General features: G+C 51.1%; 11 protein-coding genes across 11 annotated transcripts; 6 read left to right on the forward strand and 5 right to left on the reverse strand.

Annotated features, from left to right (window-relative positions):
- The first annotated feature begins 978 nt into the window (after nucleotides 1–978).
- B0J16DRAFT_331070 (uncharacterized protein) lies at nucleotides 979–2,418 on the forward strand. The gene has a single exon (XM_046126532.1). The coding sequence runs from the start codon at nucleotides 1,161–1,163 to the stop codon at nucleotides 2,289–2,291; it is 1,131 nt and encodes a 376-aa protein (XP_045990394.1). The 5' UTR covers nucleotides 979–1,160; the 3' UTR covers nucleotides 2,292–2,418.
- Nucleotides 2,419–3,514, reverse strand: B0J16DRAFT_298431 (uncharacterized protein). Its single transcript, XM_046124491.1, has 2 exons — nucleotides 3,095–3,514; nucleotides 2,419–3,047 (listed from the first exon to the last, which is right to left on the reverse strand). Exons 1-2 carry the CDS (start codon nucleotides 3,449–3,451, stop codon nucleotides 2,589–2,591), a joined length of 816 nt encoding a protein of 271 aa, XP_045990395.1. The 5' UTR covers nucleotides 3,452–3,514; the 3' UTR covers nucleotides 2,419–2,588.
- Nucleotides 3,515–3,634: 120 nt separating this feature from the next.
- On the forward strand, nucleotides 3,635–5,576 carry B0J16DRAFT_45289 (GPI transamidase component PIG-T). Its single transcript, XM_046133882.1, has 2 exons — nucleotides 3,635–4,468; nucleotides 4,514–5,576. The coding sequence occupies exons 1-2, from the start codon at nucleotides 3,706–3,708 to the stop codon at nucleotides 5,497–5,499; spliced, it is 1,749 nt and encodes a 582-aa protein (XP_045990396.1). The 5' UTR covers nucleotides 3,635–3,705; the 3' UTR covers nucleotides 5,500–5,576.
- Nucleotides 5,577–6,162: 586 nt separating this feature from the next.
- Nucleotides 6,163–6,758, forward strand: B0J16DRAFT_315060 (uncharacterized protein; the record flags this gene model as incomplete). Its single annotated transcript, XM_046125228.1, has 2 exons — nucleotides 6,163–6,369; nucleotides 6,417–6,758. 2 exons carry the CDS (start codon nucleotides 6,163–6,165, stop codon nucleotides 6,756–6,758), a joined length of 549 nt encoding a protein of 182 aa, XP_045990397.1.
- A 671-nt stretch (nucleotides 6,759–7,429) lies between these two features.
- B0J16DRAFT_379207 (uncharacterized protein) lies at nucleotides 7,430–8,508 on the forward strand (the record flags this gene model as incomplete). The annotated part of the gene is made up of 2 exons (XM_046130983.1): nucleotides 7,430–7,480; nucleotides 7,699–8,508. The coding sequence occupies 2 exons, from the start codon at nucleotides 7,430–7,432 to the stop codon at nucleotides 8,506–8,508; spliced, it is 861 nt and encodes a 286-aa protein (XP_045990398.1).
- A 207-nt stretch (nucleotides 8,509–8,715) lies between these two features.
- B0J16DRAFT_45295 (nucleophile aminohydrolase) lies at nucleotides 8,716–10,367 on the reverse strand. The gene is made up of 2 exons (XM_046133883.1): nucleotides 9,020–10,367; nucleotides 8,716–8,968 (listed from the first exon to the last, which is right to left on the reverse strand). Exons 1-2 carry the CDS (start codon nucleotides 10,037–10,039, stop codon nucleotides 8,963–8,965), a joined length of 1,026 nt encoding a protein of 341 aa, XP_045990399.1. The 5' UTR covers nucleotides 10,040–10,367; the 3' UTR covers nucleotides 8,716–8,962.
- Nucleotides 10,368–10,401: 34 nt separating this feature from the next.
- B0J16DRAFT_45309 (uncharacterized protein) lies at nucleotides 10,402–13,531 on the forward strand. The gene is made up of 2 exons (XM_046133884.1): nucleotides 10,402–11,983; nucleotides 12,063–13,531. The coding sequence occupies exons 1-2, from the start codon at nucleotides 10,468–10,470 to the stop codon at nucleotides 13,406–13,408; spliced, it is 2,862 nt and encodes a 953-aa protein (XP_045990400.1). The 5' UTR covers nucleotides 10,402–10,467; the 3' UTR covers nucleotides 13,409–13,531.
- Nucleotides 13,532–13,650: 119 nt separating this feature from the next.
- Nucleotides 13,651–15,069, reverse strand: B0J16DRAFT_45313 (glycosyl hydrolase family 61-domain-containing protein). Its single transcript, XM_046133885.1, has one exon. The coding sequence runs from the start codon at nucleotides 14,884–14,886 to the stop codon at nucleotides 13,894–13,896; it is 993 nt and encodes a 330-aa protein (XP_045990401.1). The 5' UTR covers nucleotides 14,887–15,069; the 3' UTR covers nucleotides 13,651–13,893.
- Nucleotides 15,070–16,401: 1,332 nt separating this feature from the next.
- B0J16DRAFT_410239 (uncharacterized protein) lies at nucleotides 16,402–17,733 on the forward strand. Its single transcript, XM_046133130.1, has 2 exons — nucleotides 16,402–16,806; nucleotides 16,865–17,733. Exons 1-2 carry the CDS (start codon nucleotides 16,608–16,610, stop codon nucleotides 17,440–17,442), a joined length of 777 nt encoding a protein of 258 aa, XP_045990402.1. The 5' UTR covers nucleotides 16,402–16,607; the 3' UTR covers nucleotides 17,443–17,733.
- Nucleotides 17,734–18,198: 465 nt separating this feature from the next.
- Nucleotides 18,199–22,142, reverse strand: B0J16DRAFT_410240 (uncharacterized protein). Its single transcript, XM_046133131.1, has 3 exons — nucleotides 20,874–22,142; nucleotides 19,991–20,824; nucleotides 18,199–19,805 (listed from the first exon to the last, which is right to left on the reverse strand). Exons 1-3 carry the CDS (start codon nucleotides 22,051–22,053, stop codon nucleotides 18,304–18,306), a joined length of 3,516 nt encoding a protein of 1,171 aa, XP_045990403.1. The 5' UTR covers nucleotides 22,054–22,142; the 3' UTR covers nucleotides 18,199–18,303.
- Nucleotides 22,143–22,728: 586 nt separating this feature from the next.
- Nucleotides 22,729–24,556, reverse strand: B0J16DRAFT_331080 (uncharacterized protein). The gene has a single exon (XM_046126533.1). The coding sequence runs from the start codon at nucleotides 24,237–24,239 to the stop codon at nucleotides 22,857–22,859; it is 1,383 nt and encodes a 460-aa protein (XP_045990404.1). The 5' UTR covers nucleotides 24,240–24,556; the 3' UTR covers nucleotides 22,729–22,856.
- Between the last annotated feature and the right edge of the window lie 27 nt (nucleotides 24,557–24,583).

The following is a 24,583-nucleotide window of genomic DNA, read 5'->3' on the forward strand; positions in this document are numbered from 1 at the left end:
ATTGGCAGGATGGATGAGTAGGCGATATGAAGAAGTGATTGATCCGGGCCGCTGGGATCATAAGAGACGAAATAGTTTTAGTTAGGTACCTTAGGCTAAGAATCTTATGCTGAGACTCAGCCTACTTTATTCCAACAGGTCAACTCTTCCAACCGCGTTTGAATGCAGGCGCCAATATCGCGACACCTTTGCCGACTCTCACTGCGATTTGCCGCGTTTTGTCTTACCCATCGTCGCCTCATTCACCCAAAAGTCCAGCATTAGCGAGCCGGAACCATCGTGGCCAGGGCGATCAACGGCTGGTGAGTAATTGTTCGAGTACCCCGTAGTGGGCAATAATAGGAGATAATATACTGTACGTTGTGCCAGCAGGATCGCAGCTGGATCACGCTTTAGTCTTGACAGATTCACTGATACAGGTACTTTAAATAACTATCGTGTTATTAATTGCTGTATTATCCCCAGATGCTCTGTAGGGTAGCTGTCAGTACCACAAAGTTAATACACAATACTTTAAGTGACAACGATTACGCTTTGGACGTGACAAGGTTTCAGGGATAAAGTGAGGAAATAAGCTTCTGAACTGCTGAAGAAATGAGACAGCCTCCTGATCCACCATTTAACTTCTGTCGCGAAAGCAACAACATCCTAGACAAGTAGTTTTGCGGAGATGAGCACGCTTCAATTCAATGTGCGGTAAGGTAGTCTAGCAAGAGTAGACACATTTGAGGCCTAGTTACTATAGCAATATTTACGCATCTTGCCTCACAGGTGGCTCGATGATCTCAGTTCAAGCAACGTCTGGTTCTGGAGATATCTTCAACTGCGGAGGCACTGTCGTTGGGTTCACCGAGCTCACCGAGCTCACCGAAGTCGGCATGGAAAAGGAATCGACCGTACCCTGTACCAGCTCCACTTATTGCCGTCGCTCGTTCCTCCCCCACATTAGACTGTGCCTTTGAATTCCGCACTGAGTAGCGGGGTATTGTTTCAACGAAAGCTCCATCCATTACCATCTGTCGAACCCTTTGTCCTAGGATCTCCTTTGGCTTTTTGACCAAGCATAATATCGATTCTTACCTACGGAGTCAAATATCTTTTGGAATACAATTGCAAAAACTCACACCACTCCATTAAACTACAATCGCGACACCCTCGTTATGGATGACCAATTTGGAGGGCGCACCGACGACGATCTCTTCTACGATGATTTCGAGCCCGTCGAGAGCGAGACTATAGTGACCACCGAAGTCGTCTCTCCTGCACCTGAGCCCACACCAGTAGCGTCAGCTCAAACGCCTCCTGTTACTCAAGAGAAGCCTGCGACTGCGCCAGCGCCAGCGACCGCACCCTCAGCACCTGCCTCTAAACCCGCAGGCCTCTCCTCTTCTCGATACGCCGACAAGCCAGCCCCAGCCCCAGCTCCCGCTCCAGCCCCAGCTCCTAAGCCCGCGAAGCAGCCTCCTCAACCAACATCCAATGCTCCTCCCAATGCGCCCACTGCCCCTCGCGAAAAGACTCCCCATGGCTCTCACATCAACTCCGCAGCTCGTCTCGGATCCGGCGCAAACCCGCGCCAGAAGCTTACCGAAGCGGAACTCGCCGAGAAGATGGAAAAGATGAAGCTTATCAATGCCGAGAAGACGCGCGAGTTCGAGAAAGCTGAGAAGGATCAGAAAGACCACGCCGCCGCATATGCTCGCGGTATGGAAGAGGCCAAGAAACGACGTGCGGAGGAAGCTGAGCGACGAAAACGCAATGACGAGGATCGGCGCAAGCTAGAGGATGAGCGCGCTAAGAACAGAGAGCGAAAACTGAAGGCTATGGGCATGAAGGAAGGTGGATGGGATGAGGGCAAAGAGGCCCAGGAAGAGGAGGAGAACAGACGGTTCCGTGGTGCGAACGGTGGTATTCGAGGGTCGAAGACCGGTGGTCTTGGCGGAAGTCGGTATGCGACCCGGGACAATGAAGAACACGACGTGGATCGTTTCCTTGACGATAGACATCGCGGTGGCAGGGGCAGAGGTCGTGGGCGCGGAGGTCGAGGAGGCAGAGGCGGCCGTGGTGGTCATGAAATTGCGGCGCCCGCACCACCCAAACAGGCTGTCCCAGCAGCTGAAGATTTCCCAGCTCTCCCTGGCGAGGTCAAGAAGAGTGCAGCTGCGCCAGCCAACGACAAGCCAGCTTTCGCCGCAGCAGCAGCAGGACTACCGCCCCCGTTGCCGCCACTCGCTGGTGGAAAGTGGGACGAAGAGATGGACGAGTATGATGAGCTAAACAAGAAGTCATAAGAATTCAGGTAAACGAAAGAGCTGTAATACGAGGCACGGCTGGATAGTGGAGTTGAAAACATTGGGAAAATACCATACATAGGCAGCATTGTTAGACAGCATCAATAGTCCAAGCGAGATTGCACAAATTCTCCTCCATTTTCGTTCGCTCTCTATCGCTGAGCTGCTCGGTCTAGAAAGGGTATTGCCATCCATGCTTAAGTTCTTAAAGTCAACTCTTTCTGTCTCAATTTCCATCCCTTTTAAGCAGCGCCCCAACGCCTTTGTATAGCCCTTTAAACAAATATTACTCGCAGTCTACCATCCACCTCCTCTGTAACCCCTTCCACCGCGACCGCTCCTGTATCCTCCTGAACCGCGCGGCCCTCTAGGTCCGCCCATGCCAGGGCCATCATCGTCCATCGGTGCCCTGGAGCGACCCTTCATTTCCTTAGGGAACGCATCGTAGGTCTTTCGCATTTGCGCATATCCTAGATGCATCTTTCCGTAAAAGTGATCCGCCAGGCGACGGTCGTTGTCAAGTCTGCTGAGGTACGCACCGCAGACGTCGCAGACCTGGAGTTTCTGATGTCCCGAAGGACCCGACGTGTCGGAGAGGGCTTTGAGCTCCTTCTCACGATCGGCTTTAGATTGAGAGGCTTGGCGGACGCGGAAGAGCTCGTCTTGGGCACGGGAGACTTCGCCCATGGAACCGAGGATTTCGACTTCGAGGAGGCCGTTGTTAATGGACGCTGTGAGATCGGAGATACTTTTGAGCTGCGCAAGTTAGCATTACTGCAGTAAAACGATAGTAAAAGACATACCAGAACGTTAGTCTGACGAATCTCATCAGGTGTCTTCTCCAATCGTCTCTGCGCAGCATCGATTCGTCGGTTACAATCGTCAATATACTTTTGCAGATCGCGCATATAATCGTACTCGAATCCATATTTCTGCTTTTCTCTATCCGACAAAGCCTCGTATTCTGTCTTCAATCCTTCGCTGTGCACTTTTGGGCACTGACCAATGTCTTGCTTTGTGTTCGTGAAAAGGTCGTGGGGACAGGTGCCTGCCAGGTAGGAGCGGCAGACTTTGGGATCTGTGAGGGAGAGCTGAGCGGCGCGCGACGTCGAGGAAGCCCCCATAAGCTGCTCGAGCAGCTTTCTCTGTTCAGCGGCCATTGTGTGTTCGTCGTTCAAATATGCTGTTTGAAGATGTTGAAAGTTGGCGGGGCCTTGAAGATCCAAGATGCGACGGCATGTGGAGGAAGCGCGCGCCGGAGAGCTAAGTTTCTGCCTGTCTCCACCGCTTACTACATCGAACCTTCCACGTCGCAACTGGAGCTCTCCAAGCTACGACTCCAAGTCGATTTCCCAAGGGCAAAGGTGCGATGTGAAGTCTTGAACGACTTCCTCCCTCTTTAACCCACTTCACGATGCGCCAATTTCTGGCCTATCTCCTACTCGCCATCACGAATGGCTTCGCACTCACTTCAGCCGCGGCATCCGGCTACCATGAGCAATTGACGCTTCGACCTTTACCCCTGTCCCAGCTTCTAGCGAGCTTCAACTTCCGAGCCAATACTTCAATCGCCGACTTCGAAGCGCACAATTTCCGACTCTTTCCTCGATCACTAGCACAGATTCTTCAGTATGCCGGTACAAGAGAGCTACATCTCCGATTTACGCTGGGACGATGGGATGCCCAGTCATGGGGTGCCCGACCCTGGGATGGGACCCGTGAGGGAGGCACTGGTGTTGAGCTGTGGGCGTGGCTGGATGCTGAGACGGATGCCGAAGCCGATGAAAAGTGGTTGATCTTGACCAACGCTTTATCTGGATTGTTCTGCGCCAGTTTGAACTTTATCGATGAGACAAGGACCATTCGACCCGTTATGTCTTTCCAGCCCGATGGCCACCATTCGAATTCGTCACTGGCCAACACAAGACTTCTCCATGGTGTTTTGCCGCATGAAGTCGTGTGTACAGAAAACCTGACACCTTTTCTCAAGTTACTGCCGTGCAAGGGCAAGGCTGGAATTGCCACCCTGTTGGATGGGCACAAGCTTTTTGATGCCTCTTACCAGAGCATGGCAATCGACGTCAGGCCCAAGTGTGATGCCGACGGTGAATGCTTTTTGGAGATGGAAGAGACTGTGGATATGGTTCTCGATATCAATCGGTCCAAGCGACCTCAGAGTATGTACCTCGATCTTATCTGGTGACCTCTCTAACAACCACTAGACAACCCCATTCCGAGACCCCCTCCTGCTCACGAGCTTCTTTGCGATACTTCCAAGTCATACAACTCGGAGCACGCCTGCTTCCCCACCGACAGCCTCGATGGTCAAGACTGGACGCTAGCTCAAGTCTTCGGTCGACCTATGAAGGGAACGTGTCCCCTAACCGACCCCGACGTTCCTCCTGTCTGTGTCCAGATTCCCCAGTCCCGCGATATTTACACTACCGAAGGCGCCCGCGAAATCAGATCCCAAGACGGAAACTCTCGATGCTATAGCCTGGACTCCAATTCCGAGCTTGCGCTCATGCTCGTCAAGCCCGAATCACAGGACGAGGACAAGATCCTTAACAAGCCAGAAACGCCCCTCCTCTACGCTGATCGCAGTTTCAACGGCCACGGCCAGGAACATGGTGGTGTACAAGCTATTCTGAGCAACCCTAGCGATACCGACGTCGAGTTTGTCTACATGGAATCCCTTCCTTGGTTCATGCGTATCTACCTACACACCCTCTCGGCTCGCATCGCCGATGCTCCCTCGTCAAACTCGTCCGATCTGATCAAGGAGATCTACTACCGTCCTGCCCTGGACCGCGCGCGGGGTACACAGCTCGAACTACTCATGCGTATTCCTCCACACTGCACCGTTTTCCTCACCTACGATTTCGAGAAGTCCATCCTGCGTTATACCGAGTATCCTCCTGACGCCAACCGCGGCTTCGACGTCGCCGCCGCAGTTATTACGACGCTTGAGCCCAAGGTCCTCAACATTCGCACTACAACACTACTACTGTACCTTCCCACGCCAGATTTCAGTATGCCATACAATGTTATCATTTTTACATCGACTGCTATCGCCCTTGCATTCGGAGGACTGTACAACATCCTCGTCAGAAGATTTGTCGGCGCTGATGAGGCCCAGGGAATGGCTTTGAAGGCGAAGATCTTGGGACTCATCAATAGACTAAAGGGCAAAGTCGGAAAGAAATAGATATGATGTATGAGTAATCGTTTTAGTATAATACACAAGCATGTTCAATACCGTTACCACACACTTCATTCAGCTGGACTGGGATCTCGAGAACCAAGCGCATGGACCTAATGGTCAGGGTCGAAGTTCATCTTGCATTCGGTCTGACCGTTCTTCAAACGTTGCACGCAATGGCCCTACGTTCTCTCCAAGCATAATCGGGCCGCGTAATTCGATCTGGGAAACATGGGCACGAGCTTATCGCATCTCTGGGTCGAGTGGCTTTGGAGTTGCAGATGACGAGGGAGGACGCACATGTGTTCAGGGTCTTGCACAAGCATGGCCGAGTGCGCTTGGCGATGAACATACCTCACAGGACTGCGCAGTTAATGGAAAAGAAGACGATCGAAACACTTGATCGTGATTGAACAATAAGACCTATTTATATCATCTCGGAACATGTCTTCTCATTCAAGGCATCTGCGCGAGATGTAACCACAATAACAAGGCATCAACTAGAAAAGGCCGGCGCCTTCCTTCCTCCGTTCCTTCCTCGACTTTCCCTCTCGTCCAATCTCTCAATAAGCCACCGCCTGCACAAACCTTCCATGCGCATCAACATCACACCTTCCATCTCATGCCACCGCCCTCGCCATCATGAAGCTCGCCTTTTCGCTTCTAATCATGGCTTTCGCCATGGTGAACGCCTATTACACCCTCAGCGTCTTCTCTCCAAAGGTTCCCCAGATTCATGCCCGCGTGATCAACGCTCGAAATAGGGCTTTCATTATCGGTGCTGCGCAGCCAAGTACCTTTTGCGATCTGAACAATGCGACGGAGTGTCCTGATGGGACTTCTACCCAAGTCAATGCGAACATGACCGGTCTTGCAGTGAGTTACTTGCTCTTGTCCAAACTGACTTCCGCTGATTGCAATAGGCTGCAGTTCCAGGTGGTCAACTCATCTTCGTCGCGCCCGACGGCATCATCTCGTATCCATCCGCCCACTCTGCCCTGCGTCCACCAGGCTCCCAAATGGGAGGCTTCCATCCGGTGCACATCATCTCTGAGTGCCATATGCCCGTCACGATACTCATGTGGTCGCCCGAGAACGGCAATTCTGGGCTCTGGGCTTGCCCGACGGCGCGGAACATGCCTGTCACGAAGGAAGCGGTTCTTAAAGCGACGACGGGATTGTTCAAGGGGAAGGGGTGCTTGGAAGTGGACGGAGTTGAGATACAGACTGCTGGTGACAAGTTTGCGGCTTGGGCTTATACATAAGGGATGGACTGAGAGTGAATGTTGTGGGACGATGTGATTGCGAGTTCAAGGAGGATGTGTCTGCTCTGTTTCGAGATGATTGTAGTTGAGGCCTTTGTGTGGGTTCATATCTACTCAATTAAAGAGGATCTTGAAGCTTAACGTCACTTTGCAATATCCCTTGTCTCTCCTGTGCACCCAGGTGAGTAACAGAAGTACTGTTCAAGGTATAGGCCGCTGGAATAAGGCAAAATGAGCGTTGGTCTAAGCCAGCATCAAACGAACAGATCATTTCGTCTCTTAACTTCCGTTGCTCCCCCCTTTGGCATACTGCCAGCACTGAGCGAAACCAAGGACCTTACCTAGAGGGCTAGAGCAGCCTCCTAGCTGTGATTCAGAGCCATCCAAGCTGGCGATCAGGAACTAACTGCCAAGCGGTTACTAAGAGTGATTGGCGGTTATTAGTAGCTGGCAGGTAGGTGCCTGCCACTGCCATCGGGCTGTCAGGTCGCACAGATGGAAGCTAGTGGAAGCGCACATCTGGGCTTTTACAAAATTCTCTTTCTTCCTCTGCTTTTCATTTCTCCTCTCCTCTCCTTCCTTCATCCGCCGCATCGTCTGCCCTCGGCGTTCATACACATCTCCAGCTCTTTACACTTCTTGTCCCGACCAAGCATCCGTTTGCACACACAATGGGTGCACAGGAGTATCAGCCCCCAGCAGAATTGCTGTCAGTCGCCGAGGTAAGTTCCTGTCTGCTGCTTCCTGTCTGCTGCTTCCTGTCTGTTGCTTCCTGTCCTCTCCTGCCCATCGCGTCGAGTTCCAGCTAGGCAAATCGAAAGAAGTTCTCTAAGGCTTAGGGTGCCAAATGCAAAGGGCCCTAAATGCAAGTCTAAGCTGACATAAAGTCTCCTAAACATTTCATCTCCTAGGCTTCATTTACTAAAGTATGTACTCACAGATTGAGGAGCGCCGCCCGTTGGTGCACAAAATCGAGCAGATCATCCGACGCCACAACGACGGGTTCAAGATGCGACAGAAGCATCTAGGACCTGCTTTCTACCTCCCTCGACCGGTCCTTGACGCTTACATCGACAACAAGCCCCGCGAGCTACAGGAGCTTCTAGAGAGTAACTATCATCTCTCCTCTTCGGTCGAGGTTTGGGAGCCAGCTGAAGATGAAGAAACCCGGGCCGCTTCGTCTCGCGACAAACATGCCTGCATCATCGATCGTACTCCTGACCCGGCAATTACATATGGTTTTCCAGGCTTCATGGCAGCAGCCCCTCGAGCCTTGAAACAAATGATGTCGCTGATGGGGTATGAGTTGAACCCCAAGCCTGGATTCGGCAGTCGTGGAAACATGTTTGCCCTGAACCGAACGCTGGCCAAATGGCGGCGCATGGGCCTCTGGACCTTTGAAAGCATCCAGGAGCCTCAAAAGGCTAACAAGGGTTGGGAGAACGCCTTGAAGTTCTATTGGCTTCCTGATTGCAGCAAGAAACTCGAACCTGGCGAGAACACCGAATCTATCGATGCTACCATTGATCGAATCATTCAATGTTTGAGTGTGGCCCAATCCAACGGACTGCCGCCTCGCTTGCCTGGCATTGGCACCGGTCGCTATCGATATTGGCTTGATGTTGAACAGATGCTGTGCAGCGGTCTCATCTTCAAGGTCCAACACGAGACCAAGGAAGAAGCTGTCGTCTTCCGCAACATAATCAACATGCACTGGGTGTACTCACGTGTGTCGATGATCAGTTGCTAGACTGTCACCTTTGGGTTTCCAGGGGACGACGCAAATGGTAACCGCGTTGATCCTCCTAATTAGAAGGCTGAGTCCTTCTTCTTTTCAACATCGCCATTCACAGCAGAAAAAGGTAAGCACCACATCGGGATCCGGCCTAGGAAATCAATCTTCTGACCAATTCTAAATGCAGACGTCCATATCCCGATATCTTCGTCGACTCCCACTGCGATCTTCCGTATTCCGTCTCGCCCATTGTCACCTCATTCGCCTACTGCATCCAGGGTCAGGGTAGGATTGGCCGCCGCGAACATGAGAGATGGATAATTTAGTCACCTAGTGCTGGCTTGGACTCGGACTGAGCATTGGGGTGGAAAGATCAAAAAGCCTGGCATATGAGAACGCAGAGCTTAGGTACTTATGGAATTGATTTTGCTATGACAGTTGCGCCCCCCTACTGTGACAAGTATGACGATCAAACCTAGACAAATGTCAGCCATGTTCATCACGACCTCTTCAATTCAACACGTACCTCCTGCACCGGCTTCACCTTGACGACCTTGGTCTTCTTCATCTTCCCACCTCGGTAACTGTACGTAAACTCCCATCCACTGCCCGCAGCGCCGTGGTTCCCGTACCGATCCACCACGATAATGCCACTCTTGAGGTCAGAGAACTTGCGCACCATACGAAGAACCGCATCCTCGGCTGCTTCCTTGGGAGACAGACCCCGACTCAGACTGTCGAGCGCTTGGTAGCAGGGGAGAAAGCGGAGCATGATGTCGCCGTCGCCTGTGGCGCCACAGCCGCCGAGGGAACTGTCGGCGTAGGAGCCGCTTCCTACGATGGGGCCGTCGCCCACTCGTCCGGGGATCTTGTGTGATGCGCCGTTTGTGGTTGTTCCTGCGGCCAGGCTTCCGTCTTTGGTGATGGCGATGAGAGAGAGGGTGTCATGTGAGGATTGAGCCTTTTGCTGGGCTTGCTTGTTCTTCGCCAATGGACGGTAGGGGCCGCAGAAGTGTTCTGGGTTGGGACTGACGTTGACACGATAGTTAGGTTGGCATTTGCTGGCCTGCCACTCCTTGCACTTCTTTGCCGATGCCTTGGTGGTGAGGTTTGTCGTCTTGAAGCCGTTCTGGACAGCGAATTGGGTAGCTTGATCACCTGCGAGGAGCGAATGACTGGTATACTCAAGAACATGTCTCGCCACGGAGATAGCATCTTTGACGCGACGCAGAGCTGCGACAGCGCCTGTATTCATGGTATCGCCATCAATGATGAGAGCATCAAGTGTCGTCTCACAGTTCTCGTCGGGAGAGCCTCCGTACCCAACACTTCCATCGCATTGATTGCGCTCACATGTCAAACCGCCAATCTCAACAGCGTCAACGGCCGAGGTCTTGGACTTTTGGAGGGCATTGAATGCGGCGTCTGTAGCCGCGGTGAAGTCGCCGCCCCAAGTGTTGATGACGAAGGGGAGACCTGGCGAATTGCCCGCTTGGGCAAACGCCGCGAACGAAGCAATTCCCAACAACAGGGAAATGGGAGTCATTGTTGAGTGAAGAGTTGTTGATGGCAGAAAATTGGTAAATTTGGAGGATGGAGGGCGTATCTTATACGACTTTCCGAAACCGACGGTTTCTGATAAGCCTTCCAGGGGTATTAAAGCTTAAAAACACATGGTCCTTGACTTGGACTGAAGTGGTGTAGTAATTTCGCTGTCTCGAGGAACGTGATACAGGACTGTCAAAGTCAAACGTTGTAAGACGATACGATACGGTAGTTGTTGACCAGTAAACTTGGATTGTTGATGATGGCAGGGATTCTCTGACGCGTGATTAAGTGTGATACGAGTGCTTATTTAAACCCCTCATTCCAAGCATCATTCCTCTTCTTCTTCTTACTCTCTACATTCTCTGTTTAGCAGAAGTACATACTACACTGATAGTTACTGTGATTGAATTGATATCGCACTGCACCATGAATGAAATGGCCGTAGCTGCATCTGACACTGTATCCTCAGCCCTGACGTCCTGTCTTGCCAACGCAATCGACGTCTACAACGCTGTACAACGACAGAGTGACACAAATCTTGCTCGCTTATTCGAGGCCTTGGCGTCTTCGGTACAGTGTGTCAAAGATCTAGGACCTGTTCCCGAGAATGTCTCGTTGATCAAGTTTGCGTGCATTCAGATCGCTGATGATCTCTTGGTGCACTTTCAGCGCCTTGATGGTGGGCCAGTTGACGTTTGCGGGGTCTGGGGACGGGACGATCTTAGCGCGCTACGGGGCAGGCTTGGGGAGGTTCTTGGGCTGTGCCAAGATGTTTTGCCGACTTTACAGTATGTTTTGTTTCGTTTCGTTTCGCCGGCTACTGATAAACTTGCCAGTGATACTTGTCTACCTTTGCTCGCTGGTATAAAAGTCGATGAACAAGAATCTGAATCGCATCAACCAACCGAGCAGGCGATTGACCATGGTCCGGAGGTCCAAGATGCTATCGAAAGGACGGTCGGCGCACCTGCCAAGAAAGCGCCCAGGCTCGCTCCTGCCGGTCTCATTAACGACTTCATCCTCGAGAGCTTAGCCTACAAGAGCATGCACGACCGCGAAAGTCAAGTCACTGAAGCACACGCAAAAACTCTCGACTGGATCTTCGACGACTCATCCATCGGTCAACCTCTTCGCCAAACGTTCAGAGACTCGTTCACCACATGGCTCAGCGGTGCGGAACTGGGTTCTATTTACTGGATCACTGGCAAGCCTGGCTCGGGCAAGTCGACGCTGGTGCGATATCTTTCGCAACACCCAACTGCGCTACGTCACCTTCGAAAATGGGCCGGCAAGAAGGCTATCAGTACTGCTGGATTCTTCTTTTGGACGAGTGGTTCGAGGCAGCAGAGGTCTCAGACTGGGTTGTTGCGCTACCTGCTTCATCAGCTGTTGTCTTCTGATCCAGATCTCGTTGAAAAGGCATTTCCCAGCCTTTGGGTGCGCTTACGACAATTGACCACCAAGGAAAGAGTCAACTTTGCGCTGGAATGGACCGTTGGAGATCTGCAGACTGCGTTCCACTCTCTTCTGAACGCAGCATTGCCTCAGACCAACATCTGCTTGTTCATCGATGGCCTGGATGAGTTCGAAGGAGATCATATGCAGATTATTGACTTCTTCAAAGGCTTAACAATGAAACATGATGGCTCACTGAAGCTCTGCCTGTCGTCCCGACCGTGGAATGTCTTCGAAAAGGCATTTGGAAGCTCCGTTCCGAACACGAAGCTGCAGGATCTCAGCTATGAAGACATGTATCGCTATGCGCTGGACACGCTCAAGGCTGATTCGCAAATCCGACGACTACTCAAGCAGGATCGGGAAGCCACTCATGACTTGCTCACTTCGCTCGTTGAGCAGGCCGATGGTGTGTTTCTGTGGGTTAGACTTGCTGTTGAGAGAATGCTTGCAGAGCATAAGAGACGAAATAATTTGGCTACCTTATGTAAGTTTAGGCCAGCACTTAGGCTACTTTATTTTGGCGCCCTAAGCCTTAGGATAATTCTTCTAACACGCATCTGCAGCGGAGGCGAACGGGCTCCAGATTCTCAGAGCAATTCTGGACAGTCTTCCTACCGAACTTGATGATCTCTTCGCGAAGCTACTCCTTGAAGACCAGACGTCGTCCGAGATCACGCAGACTGCAACATTGTTCCAGCTCATACAAGCGAGGGAAATCGTCGCCGACTTTATTAAAGATGAGTCTGCTAACTCCCTAACTGTATGGGAGCTCGCCTTCGCGCTGCTCGAAGATGACGACGGGCTTGCATTGAGTCGCCAAATCGCCGAAGCAACAGACGAGGAGATTGGGGCTCGTTGTCAGACAACTATCAGATACATCAAGGAACGATTCGCTGGTCTTCTTAATGTTCACGTCGTCAAGCCAGCAGGCAACATGCGCTTCGCTGACAAGAGACAGAGTGTCGCAGGCCTAGTGACAACCAGCAAAGTGGTATACATCCACCGCACAGTCCGCGACTGGCTCGTTCGAACCGGTGCATCTCGCCTCTCATCTTACCAAGATCCACGTTTCGATCCCCATCTTCGCCTTCTCAGGTCTTATGTTCTCCGACTCAAACATCCCCTCGAGGAAATTGAGCATCATCGCCGCCTGGATGAGTGGTATCCCGATATTGCTCTCGCCATGACGCATGCCCGATACGTCGTCAATGATGATGGGGAGCTGCAGCGGAAGTTGCTGAATGAGATGGACGAGGCGATCTCGTGGCTTTGGTTGACAAAGGAAGCGGACGAGACTGATCATTGGGCGAAGAGCACGTTCGGGTCTTATGAAGTGAGGATGAAGGCGCCGCCTATTCACCACCCGTTCTTGTGTCTTGCTATCAAGTTTGGCTTGACGAGATATGTCTGTTCAGAACTTGCCGACATGAACCAAGACATCGCAGAGGGAGACGATGGCGCTACTCCCTTGTTGGCATATGCCACAGAGTTCTTGTGCTCGCGCAACAAGACCATCTTCCCCACGTCATCGCCCTCCCTCGTCAGGTATCTGCTCTCGCATCCCATACCCATCAACCCCGGACCCAACCACAAGTACAAGCACTTCGAAACCCACCAGCCATTGACTCCGTGGGTCGCTGTCCTTCGTCATCTGCGTGACGCGAAACGACGAGGCTGGATAGAGTACTATGACATCAACCCAGAGGGCACTGCGCGCTGGGCTGAGATCGTGAGGGTGTTTGTCAAGTACGCCGATGTCAAGGCTGTTGTGCCAAGGGATGCTTGGGATCCGGAGATCACGGCTTCAGAGGTCATTGAGATGTTGGTTGAGACATACGGATCGGCTGAGATGGAACGTATTGAGGTGGTGATGAAGAAGTCAATTGACTCTCACGAGAGGGAGACTTAGCTTAGTGCCTCATTCCAAATCAGTTTGAATTGAGGAATTTGGCTAACGAATCTTAAGGACGAAACACAGAAGAAAATGACTACTGAGATGACCTCAAGGTATAAGAAGAACTGGCCTTCGAAGGCATAGAAGATGAAATGATTTGGTCACTTTATGATAACTAAGACTAGGACTTAGGCTGCTTTATTATCGTAGCCTAAGCATTAAAGGACAATTCTACCAACACCTACTTAGAGGACGAAAGAAATGGTTGGGACTAGGCGAGTAATTGAAGCATTCACAAGAGACGAAGAAAATCACAATGGAACAATTATTGATTCAGAAAGAGTTTTATTAATCAGACTCAGGGTCATAATATACAGCAGAATATTGAAGGTTCATCCCATGTGTCGGGGTGGACAGGACACAATGATCCTTGAAAGGTTTTTTACACAATCACGCTCAGCGTGTTGCTAAGACAACTTGAAGCTCGGGAAAGAAGGAGCTTAGTTGAGCATGTCACGGGCGTGACGGCGGGCCTTCTTGGCCTTGCAGCCAGTCTTGGTGGGCTGGGGAGCAGCGGGGGAGGTCTCGACGGGAGCGGAACCACCGTTGTTGTTCTGGTTGTCGTTACCGGCAGCGGGGGCAGACTCGACAGGGGCAGCAGACTCAGCGGGAGCCTGAGTGGCGGAGGGAGCGGGAGAGTCAGAGCCGGAGCCGGTGCTGGGGGTAGCGGGGGTGGAAGGAGCAGAGCCGGAAGAGCCACCGGACATCAGCTTGGGACCGGGGATGGGGTAGCTGGTGGGGTTGCTGTAGAGGTCGAACTTGATACCGGCATCGTCAGCCTTGTAGAGGCTGGTACCAGCAACACCAGCGGGCTCGTCAGAGCCGGAAGACTCAACCTCGAGGTTGAAGCACTGGGGGTAGTTCTGGGCACCGTTCTCCTGGCCAGCGGCGTGGAGAGCGATGATCTCGTGACGGAGGACGTAGTTACCGGCCTTGATGGAAGTAGGGACGGTAACCTCCCAGGAGTTGCCAGCGGCAATGAGGTCGTCGGAGGCGAAGTTGCCACCGGAGGTCATACCGGCCTCAGCAATCTTGAAGAACTTGAGGCTCTCCTTGTCAACCTTGGCGCAGCCCTCAGCACCGCAAGAAGCGAGGTAGTCAATGACGGGACCCTTGTGGGACTCGGGCCAGGTGTCCCACTTGATGGTGATCTTCTCACCGGCCTTGACCTTGGCGGACTTGACGGCGTTCTCGGCACCGCGGTGGCAGATGATGTCGGCATCACCGAAAGCGGAAGGCTCAACGAAACCGTTGTCGGTGTTGGTGGCGAACCAGGCAACGAGCTCCTTGCGGGGGTTCTCGTTGGCAGCGGCACCGGGGTTGAGACCGTCGTAGTCAGTGCCACCAACGGAGATGGACTCGACGTGGCCGTGAGCACTGACACCGGCAGCGGCGACGAGAGCGGCGAAAAGGGTCTTGGTGAGGAAAGACATTTTGAAGATTGTGTAAAAAAGTTGAAGTGTTTGTTGGTAAAGAAAGTGGTTGTGATAGGTTGATCCGACTGGCGGTGATATCAAGTTTGGATAGATGAAAGAATGAATTGAACTACTTCTGTCAAAGAAGAGTGAAAGAATGTGCAAAGATCAAAGTGAATGGAATGAACTGCTGTATGAGACTGAGTGAGTAAAGAAGAAAGGTTGACTTGAAGCGGGATGAAAGACGATACTTATATCGAATGGAGCTCATGGTTCAACGGGGTAGTTTCCCGCCTTGGACAGAGTGAGTGACCGGGATGTCTTGTTCGGCCGATATGCCATCAAGGATCTGACGCCTCAAGGTTGCATTGCTCGTGGCCCCGGCCAGTTTCAGGGTACCAGGGTTGCTTTTGGGACCCAGCCGTTGAGGAGACGGTTAATATGGAGATCGAGATATTAGCAGATCATGCAACGATTGACTTTGACTACTGCGAGCCACTGTTTAACAAGCGAAAGTATGGCACAGGCTAGTTTACGATACGAGTATTCTATTCAAGATCAAAATAAGCTTAAGCTTGAACTGAGAGTTTGTGTGTCTTTGCCAAGCTAACTCTTTCTCCCCATGCCATGTCAACGGTGGTGGTTCCTTCAGTTGACAACGGTCAAGCCATCGCCAGAGAGAGTTATCTAGGCGAGCTGCCAACCTCACCCGAGCGCTTCCTCCCCTCTTCCTGCATAGGTATAGTGGATCTTGATCATTGCTGTACCTGAAACCCCAAAAGACAAGATGGATGGAAAAACAACAACCTCGTGGGTCGTCAGGTTCGCTTATTCTGGTTCCTGCTTTAGCGCCGGAACAACGACAACGGTGTCTATTTTTCCGCAAGTCTCGTTAGATCCCGCTGTGGAGACCACAATCTTCCTGAGACTGTTTTCTCTCTTGGCTTCTAGCCGCTTACCTTCTTCTACCGCTTGACCCCTAGACTAGCTGGTGAGATGAACAAGGCAGGGCAGGCAAAACTTCAGATGACGCGAAGCCTTATCCAGATTAAAATTAAACATGGAGTTTCCTTTTCAAGGCGGCAACGGATGTCAGGACCGAAAATGCCTATGGTCAATCATTGCCACGAGGGGATGTCGTAATCCAATCCGAACTCTCTTGTCCTTGACCCGCTGGATCGGTGTCGCATTCGCTGGTGAAACGCTTTGAGCTTCAAGATGTCCCTTTCCAAACCACCAGTAACCGAAAATTAGGCCAGACAGGCACCCTAAACTAAATCCAGCTTTACAAACTGACCATAGTAAACTTAATGTTTATGTATGTTTCTATAAACTGTCAATCGTGTATCAGATTGCAGAACAATGTTTTGTCTATCATGAGTGACTCAGTAAACATCGCGTGATGGTACCTCATGCCTTGACTTAGCGGTGTAAAATGGTACCATGTGAACAATAGCAATCTCAACAAAAAAAAACTCACCCTATAGTCCATAAAGATGCTGATCAGGAAGGTGAATTCTCGCTTAGAGCCCAAGCCATTTTTCTTTTTCTCTTTCATCCGTGATCAAAGCTTTTTCTCCCACCACTTTAATTCCGGGTTGTTAATTTCCCAAGACCCCTTTTTTCTCACCGTCGTCCCCCACGGAGAAACAAAACGACCAAGGAAATAATTCCACGCTGCTTCCTGCCTTGGTTTTTGCATCTGAATAAGATTTACGGATTCTGACAGGTCGAATGCAATGGCGGCGCAACTTGAGACACAGGGGCTTGCGGAGCAGGGATCTCTGAAACCTGACATGCTGCAGGAACAGGAACAGGAGGAGGGGCGGATGAGACCAAGCTTACAATTTACTGGTCATCAACTCTTTTACGTCTTTGGCTTGGATGGTGTGGGTGCCATGCTTTTATCCGGCGGCGTTAATTTTGCATTGGCTTACCGTGAGTACCACTCTATGATCTGACGAGGATGCGATAAGATATGCTAACTATGGTATAGCCATGTACACCACTCAAGATACAGTCAACAACCCAATACGCTTGTTTCAACTGCCGAACACTCTATCGGGCGATGCCGCTGTCACCATCATCATCCAGTGCATCCTTACCTGGTTCGTCGAGATGGGTCTTGTAAGCTACGATCTCTCCAAGCGGTCCGTCCAACCCGTCGGCTTCATGCCCGAGCCAACATCCCAGTGGATGCGATGGTTATTCTTCCTGCCACCCAAGACCGAGAAAGCGCCACCGCCTGAAGAATCCTCATTGATCAACACCATCGTGCAAGGAGCACTGCGAGGCTTCATGTTCGCTGTTGCAAGCTTTTTACTCCTCTGGCCTATCTCGGTGGGTGTCTTGACCACGGTCGGTGAGCGCGACGGCGGGGATTGGCGGTATGAAGATCATTGGACACCACAAGCTTTCAAGGCCATTCTTGGTGGAGTTTTGAGTTTGCTTACGACGCCTTTGATGGCTTTGTTCTGGCTTGTCAAGGCGGGTTGGGAGGGAAATGATGAGCGGTCTGATGCTAGAGAGTCGAGACGGGTTCAATATGCGAATGCGCCCGTCTCCGCTGTTTAAAAGCCAAGAGGTGCACTGGGCGAGGTGTGCTCATGCTCACAGGCGGATGAATTGATGACTTGACGGAATATTGGGCTTCGCAATAATATACTTAATATTAATAACTGGGATGGAATGGAGGATTGTGGAGGACAAGACATGTGTCAGAGTTGGCGGTCGGGGCTCGGAGAACAATTCGGTAGATAGTGGAATAGCGATGGATGGAGGGAGCTCAAAGCCCATGCTTAATGAGATATGAGTAGCCAATTACATAGATTACATAGAATATTCGTAATACATTAGCAATTATCGTATCGAACCCACCCCGCGCTGCCGTGATCTTGCTGATGAGAGGTGTAGGGTGAGTTGTGTTCAATTGAGCCTCATCCCATTGTAGCTCACGAGTCGCTGAGGCGAGAGAATAGAGGAGGACAAGCAATGTACGAAGATGTTACCGATAAAACAGTTACCGACAAAATGATTAGATCTGAAAGATGTGCACGCAAGTAAAGAAGAACAGTACTCAACCGCTTTTTTTCAACCCAACCAGGTTGGTGGGTAACGGAGGAATTATTCTCTAAGGCTTAGGCTACCGAAAAAGAGGATTCTAAATGCTAGTCTAAGCTAGCATGAAGTGACCAAGTAATATTGTCTCTTATGCCACGAGGGGCCAGTTCTTCTGATACCCTGAGGGAAGTATAGGGTGGATTGTGTTCAATTGAGCCTCATCTCACTCAAGCTCAAAGGTTGCTCGACTAGAGAATAAACAACAAGACAGGTGAATAGAATACGCTCAAAATTATCGGTCAAATATTTAGAACTAAAAACTATGTACATAAGTATGTGTTCAAGAACAACACTCAATTGCTCTTGACGCTACCTTCAAACCGGTCCGTTGGGGCCATTGTACTTGATCGGCCTGCACTTATAATCATCTAGCATAATGTAATTCGAACCCTCATTTTCCTTTTGAGGGCTAGAAGCCTGAATATACAACGTATCCGTCCCACCAGACGTCGTGAACTCGATGGTAGCAGAGTACCACTGTCCAGGATAATAAGGATCCCGTGGTAAATTTGGCTGATTGAACCTGTTACCCAGATACTTGTCTGGCTTGTACCAAATATCGTCATTCCAATATGTGCGGATGAAGGGGACCCAAGTCTCCGATTTCTTAGTCTTGGAATTTTGCACTGTACGCTCGTATTGCTTGTCGATGTAGTAGTTGTAGCTGCAACTGAAGGTTACGCCTGCGCAGGATTTCAGGTCTTGCCAGATCACGAGATTCTTGTAGTCGTAGAGATTTCTGCTTTTGAGGACTTTGCCGTGTCCGTCGACGACTTGTTTGTCCCAGTCAAGATCGGAGTATTTACTCGTCCACCATGGGCTGGTGCCAGGTGCGTACTCGAAGTCGCCGTCCTTGATGGGCATTTCGCATATTTTGGTTTCAACGGGGCGCGCTGTAACTGTTACCTGGGTGGAGAGGACGGTGGTGATAGTCGATGTAACTCCATTGGTGACCGTGGTGAGGGTCGTAAGCGTCGTGGTCGCGATTGTGCCGACGGTATTTGTAGCTTCAATTGAGTAGACAGAAGTTGCGTCCGTGAAGATCGTCTTCGTGTAGGTAAACTTCTTCACGTCCGTAACAGCAATGGGTACAACGCTGGTAAACGCATCGTAGACGGTCTCGTCAGCAGTCGAAAGCGCAGTAGATGTGACTTCCACAGTAGTCTCAACAGTGGTAGTAGGTAGAGTGGAGGTAGAGGTCTCGGCGATATCAATTGTCTGAACGACAGGGAATAATTTACTGCGGAGGTCGTAAATATCTTGCGTGCGGGTGACTTCCATCCACGTGTATCCAGTCGCAATACCGTAAAGAGTAATCGTGTCAATGACAGCAATTTCCTTGGTGACCTGCTTCACATCATCATTGGTAACAATCTTGGTGACAAGAGACTGAGCAGTAGGCGTCGAGAGAACAGTCTCGGTGACATCCTCATAAACGGTACGCGTTTCGATGGATGTAGTTCCATCCACGACAGTCGTGTCCGTGACAGTCTTATGCGTTGTGACAGTCGCAGCCGTGGTGAGAGTCAACGTGACAGTCTCACCATAGATCTTGTCAATCGTGGTGGATTTCTCGACGATCGTTTCAAGACCCGCCGAAGCGTAGACAGTACGCGTAGGAAGGGGGTCGGGCAAAAAGCATGAACACGCGCTGTGGTAGTGAGATTCGCCGAACTCGTTGATCCAGTGTTCTTCGAGGCTTTCAAGTCGAGGAACGCGGGCCTCGACGGCGGCGCGTTTCTTGTTGCTCAACCAGGGGAACTCGTGCTGAGTATACGTTTTGCCCTTGATCTTGGTGCTGGTCGAAGTAGAAACAGCTGTCTGATATTAGTATGTGTTTGTCGGCGTTGGGGTGTCAGAAGAATTGGTCGCCACGAGCATAAGAGACGAAATACTTTGGCCACCTTATGCTAGCATTTAGGCCACTTTATCTCTGTAGCCTAAGCCTCAGAAGATAATTCTTCTGACACGCACCTACGTAGGATCAATTGGAGATACTTACAAGTCTCGATCGTCGTCGTCAACTCATTCGTCGTGACTGTACTCGTGGCAAAATCCGTGTCAATGCTAGTAGTGATTGTTTCTTCCACCGTGTTCGTCGCGGTAGTGATGTCGAAGGTCGTCGTAGGAACGGTAGTGTAGTCAGTATCCGTTGAAGCGAGGGTAACTGTAGTCCAAGTGGAAGTAAGATAATCGGTGGTCGTGTACAAAACATGCGTGCGCGTAGATGGGATAGAGTAAACAACAAATGTACGTGAGTTGGTAACGTGAATAGTCATTCCGGGCGCGAACTTGATGGTTGTGCCGGTGACTACGTACTCCGTAGACGTAGTAGGAATACTCTCAATGCTGGTGATAGTCTCAGTGACAACATCCGTAGATGTAGCAGTGGTGATCTCCGTAGTGTCAGTGACCACAACGCTCGTTTCGGTCCCGATTACGTCGTAGACTGTATCAACGCTAGTAGTACCGACATAGTCAACATCAGTCGTGAAGACCGTCTCGTAAGCAGTAGGAAGCTCGATAATCGTGCGAGCGACAGTGTTGTAAATGGTCTTTGGCTCGATGATCTCAATGCTTCCATCGCGACGAACAGCTGTAACAGTCCTGTCCTCTCCAGCGACATAGTTGGTAGAAGGCGCGTCCAGAACGATCTTTGTCTCACCGGGGAGATCTTCAATGACAGTGTCAAGCTCAGTCACTGTCGTCTCTGCTGACGTTGTAGCTTCGACGGTGGTGACAGACTCGATAGCAGTGGCGCAGACACTGATGGCGTAGGCCGTCGTGTCCTCGAAGGACGCAATGAGGGGATCATTTTGCCATTCTGCATTTGTGCCTTTGAAAGGGTGAATATACATACGTCTGGGTTCAGAGGGAAGACTTACAGTAATCGGCTGAAGCGGTGGAAGCAGGGCCGGTGGTCGTGTGAGTGGTGGTATCTGTAGTGGCATGGTCTGTAGTGGCGCTGGAGACATCGCTTGTACCTTGAGTGGTTGTATAGGAAGAAGCATCTGTTGTCGAAGTGTCGGTAGTCAAACTCGAGGTCTCGGTAGTCAAACTCGAGGTCTCGGTAGTCAAACTCGAGGTCTCGGTTGTAGCTCCAGAAGTTGTGTACGAAGATTCATCAGCCGTAGCAGAGCCCGTAGTGACGCTAGAAGTATCCGTCGTAAAGCCAGTGGTCTCCTCGGTAGTCGCAGTCGTAGAGCCACTGGTCATAGACGAGGAAGCCTCAGTGGTGGAAGAGTCTGTAGTCAAGCCTGAGGCGTCGGTCGTAGTACCCTCCGTCGTGTAGGAGGAAGTGTCGGCAGTAGTAGAACTGGCAATGGAGCTGGATGTATCCGTCGCAAGACCGGGTGTCTGCTCATCAGTAGTCGCACTCGTAGCAACGCTGATCGTGTCAGACGAGGCATCGGTGGTGGCAGAGGCCGAAGTGAGGCTGGTGGTATGCAGGGTGGTATCGCTGGCCGCGTAAGAGGAAGCATCCGTAGAGCCTGAAGCCGCAGGGAAAGTAGTTGTATCCGCCGTTGCCGAGTTAGTGGCCTCATCAGTAGTTGCGGTCGAACCAAGACTGCTAGTCGGAACTGCCTCCCCATCGGCCGTTGAAGTCGTGGCAGTTGTTGCAGAACTGGCAGTTGCAGTTGCCTCATTTGTCGTGTCAGTCGTAGTTAAACTGGAAGTCGCAATTGACTCTTCACCAGTAGAGGCAGTTACAGTCGTAGCAAGACTGGTAGTCGTAACCCCCTCTTGATTGGTTGTCACTGTAGTCGCAGTGGTCGCAAGAGTAGTCAATGAACTCAGCGACAAACCATCACTGGTCTGCGTCTCAATGCCCTCCGAGCTCTCAGTTGAGACGCCGGTAGAAACACTCACCGAGAGCTCAGTGGTAAGGCTCTCAGATGTAGAGGTGAGACTAGACAAATCCGTAGACAAATCCGTTGAGGTCTCACTCGTCGCAACCGGGACAGCACGAGAAGTAACAGGCTTCGGCTTACAAGGACTGGCGAAGACATCAAACGAATGCAAGGCCGAAGCCAAACAAAACGAAAGGACAAGACGGCGAGCCATCTCTCTTCACAATGCTCGCAAAAGCACAACGAAAAAGACACACACAAACTCCCCGCGGCTGGGTGGGAAACACACATCTTTATTTTTAATTAATTCCCGTCGCTTTCACAGTTTCCATCGCCTCTTCCTCTACTTCACTGTCTCTATCAATCTAGAACGAAGGATTGATTGCTTCGGAGCTGAGTTTTTAAACTATTGATCCCCTAAAAAAGCACAACCAGGGGGTAGCAGGGGTTAATTGGTTAGTCAGTGGGGACCGTGAAGAAACTATCGATTGACGATGGCTTCATTAAGCAAAAGAGCCCGACCAACGCTTTTGACCGATCGACGCTTGTCGGAGGGCTTATACGGGCCCCTTTTATACGATTTGCGAAAGGTTCTGTGGCGTTGTTAAGTTGTTAAGGGGTTTCAGAAGAACTGGCCGTCAAGAGCATAAGAGACGAAATAACTTGGGCTAGCTTAGACTAGCAGTTAGGATACTTTATTCTGGCGGCCTAACCCTTAGAGGACATTTCTTTAGTTACCCACTTGCCCTTTTTATTTACGATCGGACCTTGTGCCGTTGTCGATCTGTTGGTGCGGTTTCATGAAAGTTGGTCTCATGATGTGGCGGTTCGGCCAACTGACGTGTTGATCATGGCGCAAGATCTGTCGGTTCTTGTAAGTGTAATTTCCACATTAATTCATTAGGTCTCGATCATTCTGGGGTATTAATTAATCCAAACATCAGGCCTCCTTTGAGAAACACCATCACCAATCCCTCGCTAAATCTGCCCCGTCCATTAACAAAAACCCGCCAAAGCTCACATTCGCTTCGGATTCACAAAAACCAACACCTCCTCCCAAGCCTTGACCAACGACGTACCCATCGCTTCAATGATAGTCCATATCTTTTGCGGAATATACTTGATCAGCCAAAGTATACAGTGCCCAATGTGCCAGATACATTCACCAAGGCTGCCAAAGACCGCTTTGAGCACATCGTAGGTCGTCCTGCCAAACGACACAATGAACTGGCCAATGGCTTTGGGCGCATCTATGAAGATGGCGCGAACGAGGGAGCAGAAACCGTTCCATATATCTCGTAACGTGATACCACGTAAGAATGTGACGATTGCCATTAGTGCCGTGTGGAGGAAGGAGAAGAACTTGAGGAAGATGTTGGAGATCGCTTCGCTGATGTTCTTCAATCCACGACCGATCCAGTTCAGAACACTCATTATAGCGCCAGGTATTTTCTTCAGCACTCCCCAAAGCGATTGGAAGACCTGCTTGATGAACGATGGAATCTCCTTGATGCCCTTCCAGATCGCTTTTCCAGCACTCTTGACGTGCCCAGGTATCGCGATGACCCCTCTCTTAACCTTCCCCGGTAATTCCCTGACGAAATTCTTGATCTTGTGGCGACGTCTCCAGACGGCGCAACAAAGCTCCTTCGGCGCCTCGTACAAGAGAAGTTTGGGAAAGTCCCATACCAGTATCCTGATGAACTCGAACAGCTTCTCTGCAGCGCGTCGCGCCCTCTCCATCTGTTTGCGATGCACATGCATCCATCGCTTCCACGAGCCGCCGCGAACATGAGGCAGGTATTGTACGATTTCACGATGCTTGTTGATTGCTGCGAGTCGCAACGCGATCGCGCCATCTGGGGCGATAAGGTCGTGTTTCGCGCCGTAGTCTTCGATCAGGACTTTGACCAGCGCCAAATGACCGCTCTCAGCAGCGACCATCAATGGAGTTCGCTCCGGCAAATCTTCGACCTTGATGCTTTTATCCTCGCTTTTCACGCGACCGTATTCGTTGACGCTTGCGCCCAGCGCGACGAGACCGCTGACCATGGGCAGTTTACCCGCGCGCACAGCAGCAATCAAGGGCGTCTCTCGGTATCGACTCGTGGTATCGGGCGAAACCCATCCGCGGGCTATGAAGTCGGCGACGACATCATCGTGTCCTTTTTCGATCGCGAGGAAGAATGCGTCGACAATGTCCGTCTCGATACGGTAGGCTTCATGGTACGTGTTCCAATCCGCGTCAACGGTAAGACGCTGTAGGTTCGTCGAGCGGCCGGTGGGTGAATGGAGAATCGGAAACTCTACACCAGAGGAAGCTTCGATGCGATTGAGGAGATCGTCATTGTCGGTAGCCGAATATGTCGGCAAGGGAATATCTTCAGATGGCGCTGTCATTTGCGGTTATGGATGGAGGTTGACCAGCTGTCAATCCCGCTGAGGGTGGGTCATTATTTGAATGCATATTTGATGTCGTGGCTTTGGAATTTGAGGTTTGTTGGCGTCGGGCTGTGTAAAGCAAGTTCAAGCCATAGCTGCCATACCGACATTGTGGGAAGGGTTGCTCAGCTGGCTGTCCTGCCACCGCCAATGATGTAGTTAGTGCAGGGGTGCGTGGATTAGCGCGGGTTGCTCGTAGGGCTGATCCTGTCAAACTTCAGTGGAGACACTTCCATCCATGTCATTGCTGGGCTCGGAGGGGGTTAAAATTGCAGTGACCTGTGGCAAGAAAGAGGCTCTGC

This window comes from Fusarium flagelliforme (assembly GCF_020744385.1).
Source record: "Fusarium flagelliforme strain FIESC 12 MPI-CAGE-AA-0113 chromosome Unknown B0J16scaffold_1, whole genome shotgun sequence".
NCBI lineage: Eukaryota > Fungi > Ascomycota > Sordariomycetes > Hypocreales > Nectriaceae > Fusarium > Fusarium flagelliforme.